Source organism: Chiroxiphia lanceolata, chromosome 4 (genome assembly GCF_009829145.1).
Source record: "Chiroxiphia lanceolata isolate bChiLan1 chromosome 4, bChiLan1.pri, whole genome shotgun sequence".
Taxonomy (NCBI): domain Eukaryota; kingdom Metazoa; phylum Chordata; class Aves; order Passeriformes; family Pipridae; genus Chiroxiphia; species Chiroxiphia lanceolata.
In genome coordinates this window covers 75411177-75424383 of record NC_045640.1, presented here as the reverse complement: position 1 = coordinate 75424383, position 13207 = coordinate 75411177, and the positions used below count along the sequence as shown (strand labels likewise).

Below are 13207 nucleotides of genomic sequence, written 5' to 3'. Positions count from 1 at the left end.
TGCTGATCAACCAAATGTGAAAACTGTTGATTAAGCTGGACCATGATGCAGTTTCCCAGTCACAGTCAATGCCCACATACCATGTTAGTTTTACTTCCATCCAAGGTAAAAAAAGATCAAAGCTGAATTGAAAGGCAATAATGAATGTCCACCCTCCTCTCCCCGTGTAGAGACAACAAAATGTTTGGGTTTGACTCACTTTGTAGCAAAATTGTGCATTAAATGCAGCAGAAGCTTTCAGTCTGGAGAACTAACTACAGAAACAGTGTGAGTAAGAAGCAGACTACAGGGAAGTGGCAGAATTTGGCCTTAGCAAATAATGTGCCTTCAGCAAAAGCACTTGTGGTTCTACACTGGTCCAGGAGAACTGCACTGCTAAGGATACACAGTGTCACCATACAGGCACCAGAGCCAGATGCACAAGTGGTTTTTCATTGGAGGTAATTAGCACAATAAAAAAATCTCTTTAGCCCGAGTGCTTTCAGGAGGCAGTTGATCCCTCAACCACTCTTTGGTGGTTTAACTTCTGTGCACACTCTGACACATACGTGTACATGTATGTACACCTATAGCTACAAGGTAATCATGTCACAGGTGTAACTTGCCTTGGTGAGCAATGAAAGGAACAGAACCAAAGGGATCTTCAGGAGGACTTTTCTGTGGAGCAGAATGTGGCTCCACATTCTTATCTGAAGATGCTCTCCTGTCCACCAGCCTGTCTGTAAAAAACAAAATGAAACAGAACAAAAAATAAAGTAAAATAAAATAAAAATGGCAGGTCTTATGCCTATGCAAGGTATGTGCTGCACAGGGTGAGGGAATAATAAACTCTCTATTAGGGGTTTTTGACAGGTGAAAGCCCAGCTGGCCCAGGCAGTTCCTTCCCACTGTGCAGGCTGCAGAGGAGACAGGCAGAGCACTTGGGAGACTGCACCCACACCTGTCTGTTGGAGCACCAGGGTGACCCCTGGCCTAACAACCACCTTTGTGTGACTCAGTGAAAGCAGGCCTGCTGTCCTCCCAGCGAGACAGCACACTCCTTTTCTTGGCTCCCAGCTCTGCCCAGATTATTGAGTGGTTACAGAAGCTGTTTAAGAAATCCACTTCTTCACAATGCTGTCAGAAATTCAGCATCACCTGTTGCTTCTGTCCCATCACTGAGTGATGGTAACAGCAGAGAAACAGCAGTGTACACAAGAACACAGAGCTCCAACCTGTCACTCCATATCACAGAGGTGCTCCATTCAGACACCTCCATCCAGCTGTACCTTGCCCTTAACTGTAAATGCCATCTTTCTACTAGGAAAGCATTCACCAAGTGTGAGCAAGGTATCGTGATCTGGGAGTTAGATCCCTTTTACAGAAGTGATGAATCATCCCAGCAATACCCCCATCACTGCACACATTGACATTAAGCCACTCAACCCATGAAATCCAACAGTAATATCAGCCTGATGAAGTGCGACAACATCTTGATCCTCTAACAAAGGCTGTGTATATTTAATTACTCATGTGTTACTGTCATGAGTACATCAGCTTTAAAAGTATTTGACAGACTAAGAAACATCTTTAATTTATGTGTGAAGCATCAGCTCAACAATATAAAGTAGACTTTTGAAAGGGGTTTATGTTTTGAACGCTACTCAGCACCATATAACATGGCAAAAAGACAAACTTACATAACAGTATGAGAGTTGTGAAGTATGGCACAGCAATTGGGTTTACTAATAGAAAAATATAACCATTTATCAGACCTGTATCTGCACTTCTCCTTTCTCTAGATGGCAAAAAAATTGCTTAGTAAACCAACAGCCTTTTCCCCTCAAAAGAGATAACCTACACCTAAAAAGATCTCACCCTTGAATCTTAATTCAGACCTGAGGAAATTCCAGGAAGTATCATACAGTTAAAGACAATTTTATAGGTCCAAGCCTCAACTGTACAATCCATCTCCCAATTTCTCATTATTCCAGCTAAGGTTGATAAAGTACCAGGGGACAAAGTCTATATATTTCTGCTTTGGCTGCAGCAAAGGCGTGAACACTGAGATAAGCTCATATTAAGGTTATTGTGCCCAACATGATACCAAAATACAAACAGCCTTAATACCAAAAAACCCAAGTTAGAAGGTCTTTAAAGGCTGTGACGTGTGTACCTCTGTGTACAAACACACACAGATACCAACTACCACAGCTCTCCCTGCTCTGGGCCTCAAACAGACACCAAGCCCCAAGGCCTCAGAACCACTCTTAACTGCAGCCCACCCCGTACAAACAAGCCTGCCATCTAGTGTGCTGCTGCTCAAAGCAGTCATGGCTTTTCATTTTGACAAGTTCTGTACTCAAGTGACTAGTAAACCTAATGCTGGTTGCTACAAAGCAGAATGTTGCTGTTGACTTTTCTGGATCCAGTGTATGGAGTGTGTTATCACACCCAGCTCTCCTGTGCACTGAATTACCTTGAAGAGGTGAGCCCCAAACAAGCCTCAGTTAATGTGGTCTTTGGCACTTTTATTTGTGCACAACTTGTGGGTTAACCAAGCCCATCTCAAACTTACCATCACCAGTCCAACAGTTACAGATTCTGACAGTGGATAATGTACTGACCACCTGCTACAAACTAACCTGCTCTGGACTCAAGAGTGGATTATTTTGAATGACTGAAGGCCTCATGTGGAAGCAGCATGCTTAAAGATATTCAATTCCACTCCTGAATCAAATCCTAAACTTGGATTTGGAAGGCATGCTCATTTTTAAGCTGGTACATTAGCCATTACCCAGCTAGCAGTAAGTAATTGTACTGTGAAATGTGTCCAGGCTACTTTTATATCTCAAAAATAAGTCTTAATTGATAAACATAATCAAAAACTATCAACTAGAGTTTCACAAACAAACCCACTCAGTTACTTTCCTTAAGGACTAACAAGTAGTGTGCACATCTTGTTCAATTACATTCAAGGACATGGGAATCCAAGAAGAAAGACCCAGCTAAAGGCAGAGGTGTTCTTTAATTAATTGAAATTCAACTTTACTGCACATTTAATTGCAAGGAACTTGCTGATAGAGAGCCGAGCATGCACAAGCTGTTTTTTGATGCTGTCACATCTTCCAAGTCCCACTGATAAATCTGATCTCAACAAAATCAGTTATAGGAAGAGCATCTAACAAGCATGTGTTAAGCAATTAAGAAGAGGAAGTAATTCCAAGTAAAAACCATGGAGATAACTGACTTCAAGAGGAAAAAGTTTATTCAACTATTGCCATATCAGAACAATAAAGCAGCCCTTACATTTAGCCACTCATCAGAAAGGACATTACAAAACATTAACATAATGTAATAGATCAATTTTCTTTCAGGCATTTTCAAAGGACATATCAGACCCACACAATCTTCTGCTCTGGTGTGCAAGAAAAAAGCTGGAAAGGAATAAAGCAAGCAGCCAAACTTCTGTTCCCATCTGACAACAAAGCTCTGCTGTTGAGAGCCTCTTGACAGTGAAGGTGACACAAGCAGCAGCATTGAAGAGCTACGACAGTACCATTTCTGCAGTAACTGAGCCAGTAACTACCAGTTTGAGACGGCGAGTTCCTATTGCACACATTTTCAGAGAGGAAAAGGAAGGGAAGAAGACAGGCCCAACTGTGCCCTCAAATGCTCAGAAAGAATGTTCTGTACACAGCCCGCACGGCCCTTGGACAGGCAGGTGTTGGAACTGCTGAGCAACTACAGAGCCCTCATTTACTGGGAAGCAAAGTAAGCCTTCAAGCGTCCCTTACTTGATCTCAGCAGGTCAAACTCTCTGTCCAGCAGCTCCTCCTCTGTCAACTTGGAAAAATTGTCCTCTCCAAATGGGTTCCAGCCTGACATGTCAGGCGGGTTATTGATGCTCTGCTTTGGGTAACCAGCAATTGCTTCAGCATCAGGAATACCTGACCTGTAAAGTCAGTTCAAGGAAGCAAAGAAAGAAACATCAACAGGATTATTTATCAGGGTCAAAATCTGAGACACGCTTCATTATACCAAAACACTACACAGAAGGAACACATGTCCATTAACAGTTCATCCCAAATGCATCTGAAAGCTACCTTAAGGGAAATCTAGTAAGAACCTATATAAACATATAACCTAGTTCATAACATCAGTGAAACTGGACAAATCTGGGTTTTTCTTTATTTTTAAATCAGAAAGGAACGGGGGGGGTTTATTCCACACACTGTTGTTCATAAGAATTCACAGGAAAGTCATTATTTATTACCCTTTATTAAGTAGTGCTAATCACAGTTAGTAATATAAGCCACAGGAAACCCCTGAGCATACCTCAGCCTGAACACTCACCTGCTTTTAGGATGGGGAGGATCTGCCAGTGTTCCAGCATGCACTGGGAGTGAGCCAGGGTAGGAGATTAAGGCTGGTGCAAAGTCTTGTGGAGAGGTGATGTATTCAGGGGACTGTGCCTGCTGTGACCGCTGCTGGGCCAGCATCTGCTGCTGCAGGAGAGCCTGCTGATACTGCACCTGGGGGCAGCAGGGTTGTGTTAGCAAAACACACACGGGCCGGGTCGATCTCTTCTGCCCACTCACAGTACTGGACTTGCAGCCAAACAACCACCCACCATCCCACTCCAGAACACGCGGGTGCAAAGAAACTGCTCCAACAGGTCAGTAATACTGGTTCTCTTTTCCAGCCTACTACCACTTAGCTTTTTAAAATTACTGCAACCTAAGTATATGCTACTGCACAGCACAGCATACCCAACTCTTAATTAGTAATCACAATTTCAGGATAATTTCTCCTGATTTAAAAAAAAAAAACAGGATATGCCAGTTAGTTCCTCTTGCTCTTCAGTTAAGAATTTCATATCACTGTGTCATCTGTCACTTTGTAGTATAATGTAATTGTTGCTGTGGTCACTACTGCAAACCTTAAGCACCAATTGTTTCAAATTAGCATATACCTACTTATAAAATTAAAAATATATCCCATCCAATTAATACACAACTGCAACTCCAGATTAGTTTGGGTAAATTCCCCCACTGAATACCATTTCAGATCCCCATCTTCACACTATTTACCACGTCCACACCTCATTATAACTACTCACACCCTTCTCTCACTTCATCTACACAACAGACTTACAAACACAGCCCACATTTTCAGATTGTACCCTCTGTTCCACTCACGACGTACCATGGCAGGATACTGCGACTGGGCAGGCTGCTGCTGGTACACAGACTGCAGCAACAGCTGCTGCTGGACCATCTGCTGATGTACTGCTTGCTGATACTGGAGTTGAGAAGGAAAAAACAGCTTTGAGAAGTCATGACCCCCTTCAGAAATAGCCAGATATTCAAAAGAAGCATCAATTAAAAATACCACTTTTGACTCCACAGCATTTTTCAGTTTAGATACCACATAACCAAGAACCAGCTTGCAATTCAGTCACTGCATTTTAATCATTCTGTTTGGAGGCTTTTTCCTTCCCACCTCCTCATTTTTAACAAAAAAATTACACTACATATTCAGCACTGGTCCACGTACAACCATCTTCTGCAAGAACGGCATAATCACCTAGGTAACTCTTAATATTTATCCCAAGCACCCTTACACATAGATAAAGCCTTCATTTCAGCCACACGGTGGCGATGCAAAGCAAGCTGGGATTCAGGGTCAAACTGCAGAAACAAAACAGCATAAAGCAAGCAACTTCCTAGGATGAGCATTACAGGGCCTACGAAGGGCCAAAGCTAAGGTACAAAGGGACAGGAGCTCTTCTAGCAGGAAAAACCACAGTCAGCAACAGCAGAAATGCTTAAGCAGCACATGATTCCAAGTGCATTACACCAGTAAGCATAAGGAGTGTGTCAGACACACCTAACAGATGTGACTGTACCTGCTGAATGTAAGCATCCTGCACGGTGGGCTGGTGCTGCTGGTGGTGCAGGTGGTGCAGCTGCTGCAGCCTCCAGTCTCCCTGCTGCAGCTGCTGCAGGACCCTGTGCTGCTGCGGCCCGTGCGGGGTGGTCCCTTGGCACTGAGAGAGCTCTTGGCCGTTCCCGGGGCGCGTGGTTCCTGCGACAGTCACACAACACCACTGACATCCCCATCTCACAACTCCAGCCACAGCTCTCCCTGGCAGCTACCTCTTCACTCAACGCTTCAAGGTGACACAGTCCATGAGCTTCCCTTCCCACCCTGACAACTAGGACAGCTGTTAGGTACCAAATTCGCTTCTCCAAAAATACTTCCAGGCCTGCAAATGAACCATTTCTACTTAGAAGATACCAGAAGCTTCCTCTGGTCTCACAACAGCGAGCTGGGTTCCAGACTTCTGCTTTACTAACACTGAAGTTACACACTGTAGTACCTCAAACCCTTACCCTCGAAGTGTACAGCTTTGTATGTATACAAAACAACACATTTTTTTCTGTAAGGGAACTATTGGCTCACCTGTCATGCTCCATTAAACCGAACACCTGACTGCTTTGGCCATTCAATTGTTTTTGCAGCCACTTAAGTAAACAGTTACCAACATAAATCAATCTCCTGCATGCTGTTTATATTCTCAAGTGCCCAGGAATGATCCGTTCCTTGTCAGAACAGGAAAAGTCTTCCAAGTTGGATGCTACTTACATCCCATCTAGAAAAAAATTGTTCACACTGGGACACAAACATTCTCAGTGACCTTGTCATACTTTCTCAATACCAGCCCTGAAGCCACTCTTCCTGTACAGTAATAGACACATAACAGCACAAAGTGCAAATTGAAAGTGTTCAAGATAAAAATGATACCTATTTAAGTGAGTATTTATCAGAGCCATAACCCTTCTGGAATGAGAAAGAAGAACTCATAAAGGATTTCTTCAAAACCCATTTCACTCAATTGTGTCTCCCCCAGTGACTCCCCTCTATTGCACTCAGTGGAATGTGAAATCAATCTGTCAGTCCTTAGAGAAGTGATATTTTTACACGGTTCCAGCCTACAAATACCACCAACATACTGTTGATATCTCATGACTTTTTGAGGCACAGGAGAATATTTTTCCTACTACAATAAAAGTAGTTTGTTGGAGAAGAGTTTCATACTTTTTGTGAATTAATTTCAAGTTAAAAGTGACCAAGAACTCTCAGTGAGAAAGTTCATTAAACAGCAGTGGTAAGCAAAATGAAAAGGTACCTGGCCACTTCCAACTCACATATTTCCAGTGTTTTGGAAAGGATGAAGATTTGACTTCTGGTATATAAGGAAAGGCAGATGAATTTGAGTTTTAAAGGCTATCCCTATTAGATCAAGGAGAAGAACTGTGAGATTCATTCTTCATATATTTTGGTCCATCCTTTAACTTCCTTAAGTTACCTTTTTGCCCACGATTACCAAATTCCCCAGGAACTTGTACTTTGACAGGAGTTGCTGAGCTCTGGATCGCCAGCACACTGGAAGTGGCAGTGCTTGAATTGGCCTTTGGTCTTTGCCGTGGTGCAATTGAGGTTTCTGTTGGTCCAACAGTATCTGTTAATCTGAATGGGAAAATTTCCCCATGTAAGATACTTCATTAAAGACAACTATTTCTTCTTCAAATTAGACACAGTAGATCTCTTAATAGCTCAATCATGTCTTAACCATGAGCTACTCTACTTCTGCATTGCACTTCAGTACCTTAAGTTTGCTTCCCAAAACTCTACCCACCACCCCTGGTAGCTCTAGGATACGACTAACACAGAACATCATTAAGAAGGAGCCATGCAGCAGCCTTTTTCCCAAGGAGATCATGACACTAGATGGTATCTCCCTGAATAATCTCCTCTCAGTTCCCAGCAGTGAGTGGAAGTCAAGTCCTGACTAGAAACATGTTGACTGTTCATACAGACAGGAAATAAGATAAAGGAAAATCTCATCTCTTAACTCGTTTCTACTTCTACTCATTTCTTGTGTTTTAATTTCTATTTTTTGTAAGTAGAACTGATAATTACAGCTGAATAAAAGTACCCCAGTCACACATGCTGATAGATTCAAAACCTAACAAACTTCCATTAACAAGGAATAAAAGTGTAAAGGAATCATTAAGCACACACTATACCATAGCAGAAATCAAAAGCATCAATAGGAAGTCCCAATGTTATAGGTTTGTTTTTACTGACAAGGACAAAAGGGACTACTTTGGTATAAAATTGGAACTTTTAGAAAAACCCACAAAACCACCAGAAGCAAAACCCAACAAAATCCATTTACCTTCATTAAACAGGCTCTCAGTTTTTCCTCCCAGGATTCTCAATATAATGAAAAAAGCAAAGGAGTGGAAATTCAAAGGGAGACTTGAAGCTCTTACAATTGCAGTTTACCTAATGACTTCTACTAAAGTAATATTTCATTTATTAATAAGCATTTGCAAACAGGTTTCAGACCAACATGTAGTTTAACAATCTTTGCCAAAAAAAAAAAAAAATGAAGTCACATCCTCTTCTCACCTTGCTTTTATTTGGCTTTTTCTAGCAGCTGCCTCACTAGCTGTCATGGGTTCAGGGAGAGTTGAAGGGACAGGAGAACTCTTGGGAAAAACAAATTTAAATAAATTTAAAAAATGAAATCTGGAAACAAAGAAATCATTACATATTGAAGAGGAATACTAGGGTTTAAGACTTTCATGTTACAAGGCTTCCTGCTCAACTCACAGCTGTAGATTAAACGAGTTTTAATTTAACAGTATCTCTACACTCTCCCATCTGTTGCAGAAATAAAACCAGAGCATGACTGGTCTGTTTTGTCAACTACTTCACTACATTTACACACTAACAACTATCAACAATGAAGTGCAACATTTTCTTCAAACATTTTCGTGTGACTGCACAGAGCAGACTTACTTCAGCCTCAAGCTGAAGAACTAAATTCCAAGCCCAATCTTTGGAGGAAACTGTTTTTAGCCCACTTAGCTCTTGCACTGCAATGCAAATTCCAGAAAACCATTCAGCATCCAAGTTTCCCTGGGCATTTAACTTACCCCCTCCTCAAATAAATTCCTGAGTGAATCACCTAAACCATATTTTACCAAGGAAAACAGCAGTTTTGGGGGAGAGAGTACAAAGATCACCTCTAATGACAAATGCATGTACAGAATGCAAATCTAAAAAAATCTAGTCACCAATAGTAGAGACAGTTACTTGTCAAGTACTTCAAGATTTTCTCCTTATTTTTTTAACACGGGTATCCAAAGGGTAACATTCACACTTACTGAACACCTCCTTCTACAAGGATAAAGGAAGTCCAAGGATCTCAGCAAGTTCACTTGTCTGTCCCTGAAGGCAGAGCTCACTATAACTGACTGTTGCAAACTCAAATTTGAGATGGTTTTTTCCTGATGCTTCTCTTGAGAACCATTTTATAATAATCAACATTAGTGATGTGCCTTCAAATTCCATCACAGAGTAAATTACATTTGTGAAGGAGGTGACCTTTGAGACAAAGTTCACACTTGCCAAGGTCAAACTCCCATGGAAAGCAAGGGCAGGAATATAGGTTAACCCAGGCACTGCTCTATTGCCTTCAGTTCACTGGGGTCCTTCCAAGGGACTAACACATTTGCTAAGGATGATTGAGAAAAAGGGGCTGCCCAAAGCAAACAAATGCTCTTGACACTACAGTTACAACATGAAACCCTCTATTGTCAACAAGTTTAAGTTCTGTAGTATATTTCATACTAATTGTATTAAATGAAGAGATTACTAATGACTAAAAGTCCTTTGCACGATGCAGTATCCATAGAGTCCATGAAGCTACCCCACCAAAATTAAGAACATGTTTTGTTCAGAGCTCATACTGCGTGTACACAACAGCAGCTTCAAGTGTTCTCTGCTATGTTTTACATTTAGAAATACGGTTTATGATTAAATTGATCTCTCAGGCAACCTGACAGACTTTTCTCAATGCTACCTACATAATACACTGAAAACACTGATAAAATTAAAGACTACTTACATTAATATTAGACACGGGACAATCCTTTTTGGCAATTTTAAAGGCAAAGTAAGACACTTGAAAAATATCAGGTCTCTTCTCTTGGTCTGGTTCAAGCATATATCCTGTAAAATTGGTAAGACCATCCATTAAATCAGCTGCCCAGGAGAAAGACTTGCTCATACTCATTCCCCTGGCTCCCTCTTAGTGCCATTTCAAGGAGTTTGCTCTAGGCTTCTGCAATCCCTCTGCAGGCAGCCCCTCAGGTCTGTGCCCTGGAGCACAGTCCTCCGTGGAACAAGAGGACAAGCAAGGTTCCCTTCCAAGGCCAGTGTAGGTGGCAGCCAGGAGCGACTGCCACCACTCCCTCAGACTGCACCTCCCACCACAGTGACTCTCCTCCATGAGCAGGACCTGTGTTTCCCTGGCTCCAGGAGATGAAGGCACTGCTGTGCTGCCCACACACTTACTGATCAAACAGTGCACGCTGTGGGAGTACCGTGAGCTGTCCGGGATGGTAAAGCTGCCGTCACAAATAGCAACTTGGCTTTCTCCAAAGGGAAGGGAAAAGAAACAGAGTTTATACAGCAAGCAGCCAAGTGCCTGTAAAAGACAAACATGGGCACTGTGAAGGGATGAGAGCAAGCCTTTTACACAAGAGAGCAGCACCAATGAGACACAAACTTCATCCTGGCTACAGCTGCTGCTTACATGTTGTGTAGAACCCGCACTATTGAACAGTTCATGTGACAAGCTGATATATCAAGCAGCGACACAACTTGCTTTTCCACTCACTCCTATATAGATAAACTACAAAACCAGGGCATACCAAGAGCTGCATTCTCAGTGTCACATCACCTGGAGATAGCCCACTAGCCTTTGCACTCAGTTTATTTTCTTCACTGCACAGCACCTAATAAAAACACCTTTCTTGATCATGCTGCCAACTGGTTTCCACAAGAAATCTCTGGGGACTATCAAGCAGCAACTAGGGCTGACAAAAAAAGAAAAACTCTAAATCACGTTCCCCTTCCTTCAAAATAAAAAAAAAAAATCAAACGTGGCACTCATTTTACTTACCAAATAGTTAACTATCCAAGATCTCTACTATATTCTGTGTTCTTCAGCTGCATCATGTGTTTTATTTTCCAAGAACTAATTTTTCAGTCAGTCAATGCTGCTTTTAATTGCCTCTCATGAATGAGTTCCATACTACGTGATTTTTTGCTTACCCAGATATCTGCCTTGGTAGTGATTGGCTTTCCTCCATACAGATTGATCATTTCAGGAGCTCTGTACGACAGTGTTGTGTACCTAGTGACGTAAAATAAAGAGAGGACGTGGTTGAAGACCGCCTCAGAACTGCAAGCGTGTTTCCCCCTATCTGCCACATACACACCAATCACACACAAGTTTCAGATACATGCCTGGAACTGTCTCACATAATCCAAGTCATTTACTGCATTTGCAGCATCACAAAGAATATTCTAAGTAGCAAGATGTAACGAAGAATAAGTAATAGGTCAGCTAAAATTTGCCTTTACTGTTATTTCCCCAGAAGTGTACACTTTTCCAAAAGTCACTGTGCATAAGCAGCCAGTCATCTGGAAGGTGTGATTCAAGAGTCCTACAACAGCTTTCCTAATACATACCAGAGCATACAGAATGCAGACTTCAAAATGACTAACATCTCAAAACAACTGCTAAAGTGGTAGCTCAAATACTTCAGAGCTGGATAAAAAATCACCATTTTTTAAACTTGAGAAGGAGCAGCCTGTATTTACTCCTCTGCAGTAGTTAGCCCAAAGGGGCAAAACCATACTAATACACAATTTCAAGAGCGTGTGTTCCACTCTTTTACTATATTTATGCCAAAATTAACTCAAGGTCAATCATTAAGTTCAATTCATATTAATGGTACATGCACACCACACAACAATACATGGGGTTTCCCAGCAGTCATCGCTTATGATAGTAAAGCGATGTAAAAGATGTTTACCTAAAAGTAAACTTACTTTTTAATTTCTTCTTCAACCATATTAACTCCATCTTTCTGCGGATGCAGGTATTTGTTAGTGGCACTGCCAAAGTCACAGAGAACGTAGTTCCCACTATCGTTTAACAGTAGATTTTCCACCTTGAAAGGAAATCAATACACAGAAAAATTATGTGTTGAAATACCAGCATTAATTTCCAAGTGTTACTATGTGTTCTCACACAAACAGGAAGTTTTCAGAAAAATCAACTGATAGACTTAGAGACACTAAAATAAGTTTTTGATGCTAAAACTGTTTCCAGCCTCTGTAGTCTCTGTTTCAAGTCTGGTTTAGTCTCTCTGTTTACAGCTCCATCCATAGCAAGTGCCTAACCAGCAGTCAGTCTTAGGTATTGAAATACCTTCTATATCCTCAGTGCTTTTCAGGTAGATGATGGATTTTAACCCAGATTCCCTTTTCATGGCATTCATACCTTCAGATCCCGGTGAACTATGGGCGTTTTGCACTGATGCAACTGAGCAACAGCTTCACAGGTGTCACAAAATATCCTCATGACTTCTGACTCTGTGAAACCCGTCTGTAGACGCTGGTTCATCTGGTTCACAACTTGCCCAGCTAAAGAAACCACAAGAGAAATTTCTTTCAAGTAATTCCTATCAGGTACAGAGGACTTATATGCACCAAGTGCACAAATGAGATGCAAGGAAGTTTTCCAGTCACTGTATTTAAACAAAAGAAACCTGTTTTTCCAAATGGCTTGTTATGGTACAGATTGCATAAGCCGTAATAATTACCACTTCTACTGCAAATGTAATGCGCATACATCTCATCTCAAAGTATTCAAGCATTACAGACCACAGGGTGGCTTTTCTTCCTAAGCTCTAAGTATTTACTTTGTACTTGCAGCACTTGTTCCACTATCTTCACCTACTTGGGTTAAACACTGTCTCATGTTATGTCCAATCACCCTAAGCTTTAGACAAACTTCACAAGTTAAACTCAATGGTAAGTTCATTCCATATCAACTTAGAACTTAGTGCATGTGTGTAGGGGGCAGTGGGGATCCAAAAACTACTTGTTTTTACATATTGTTTGAAAGAATGTTACATTATAAGGTGGGAGACCACAGGACTATTTTCTTTTAGCTGGCATTATCAACACTCACTATGCTATGCTCATTTATAACAAGTCACCTGGCAGGTAAGAGTAAAGTATCTTCAATGTTATCATCTAACCCAAAAGCAACCAAGCAAGAAGAGTGGTG

The 13207-nt window shown here is 41.4% G+C and overlaps 1 protein-coding gene across 3 annotated transcripts in view; it reads right to left on the bottom strand.

Annotated features, from left to right (window-relative positions):
• The window catches only part of BMP2K (BMP2 inducible kinase), a 47141-nt gene that overhangs the window by 14006 nt on the left and 19928 nt on the right, over positions 1-13207 (bottom strand). For all 3 annotated transcript variants that reach the window (XM_032685540.1, XM_032685542.1, XM_032685541.1), the window contains 12 exons: positions 12416-12558; positions 11962-12083; positions 11179-11260; positions 10417-10549; positions 9968-10071; positions 8464-8543; positions 7355-7515; positions 5891-6069; positions 5188-5283; positions 4336-4514; positions 3777-3934; positions 606-719 (listed from right to left, as the gene is read on the bottom strand). In XM_032685540.1, the coding sequence (XP_032541431.1) occupies positions 606-719; positions 3777-3934; positions 4336-4514; positions 5188-5283; positions 5891-6069; positions 7355-7515; positions 8464-8543; positions 9968-10071; positions 10417-10549; positions 11179-11260; positions 11962-12083; positions 12416-12558 (1551 nt within the window). The remainder of the gene's footprint in view (positions 1-605; positions 720-3776; positions 3935-4335; positions 4515-5187; positions 5284-5890; positions 6070-7354; positions 7516-8463; positions 8544-9967; positions 10072-10416; positions 10550-11178; positions 11261-11961; positions 12084-12415; positions 12559-13207) is intronic.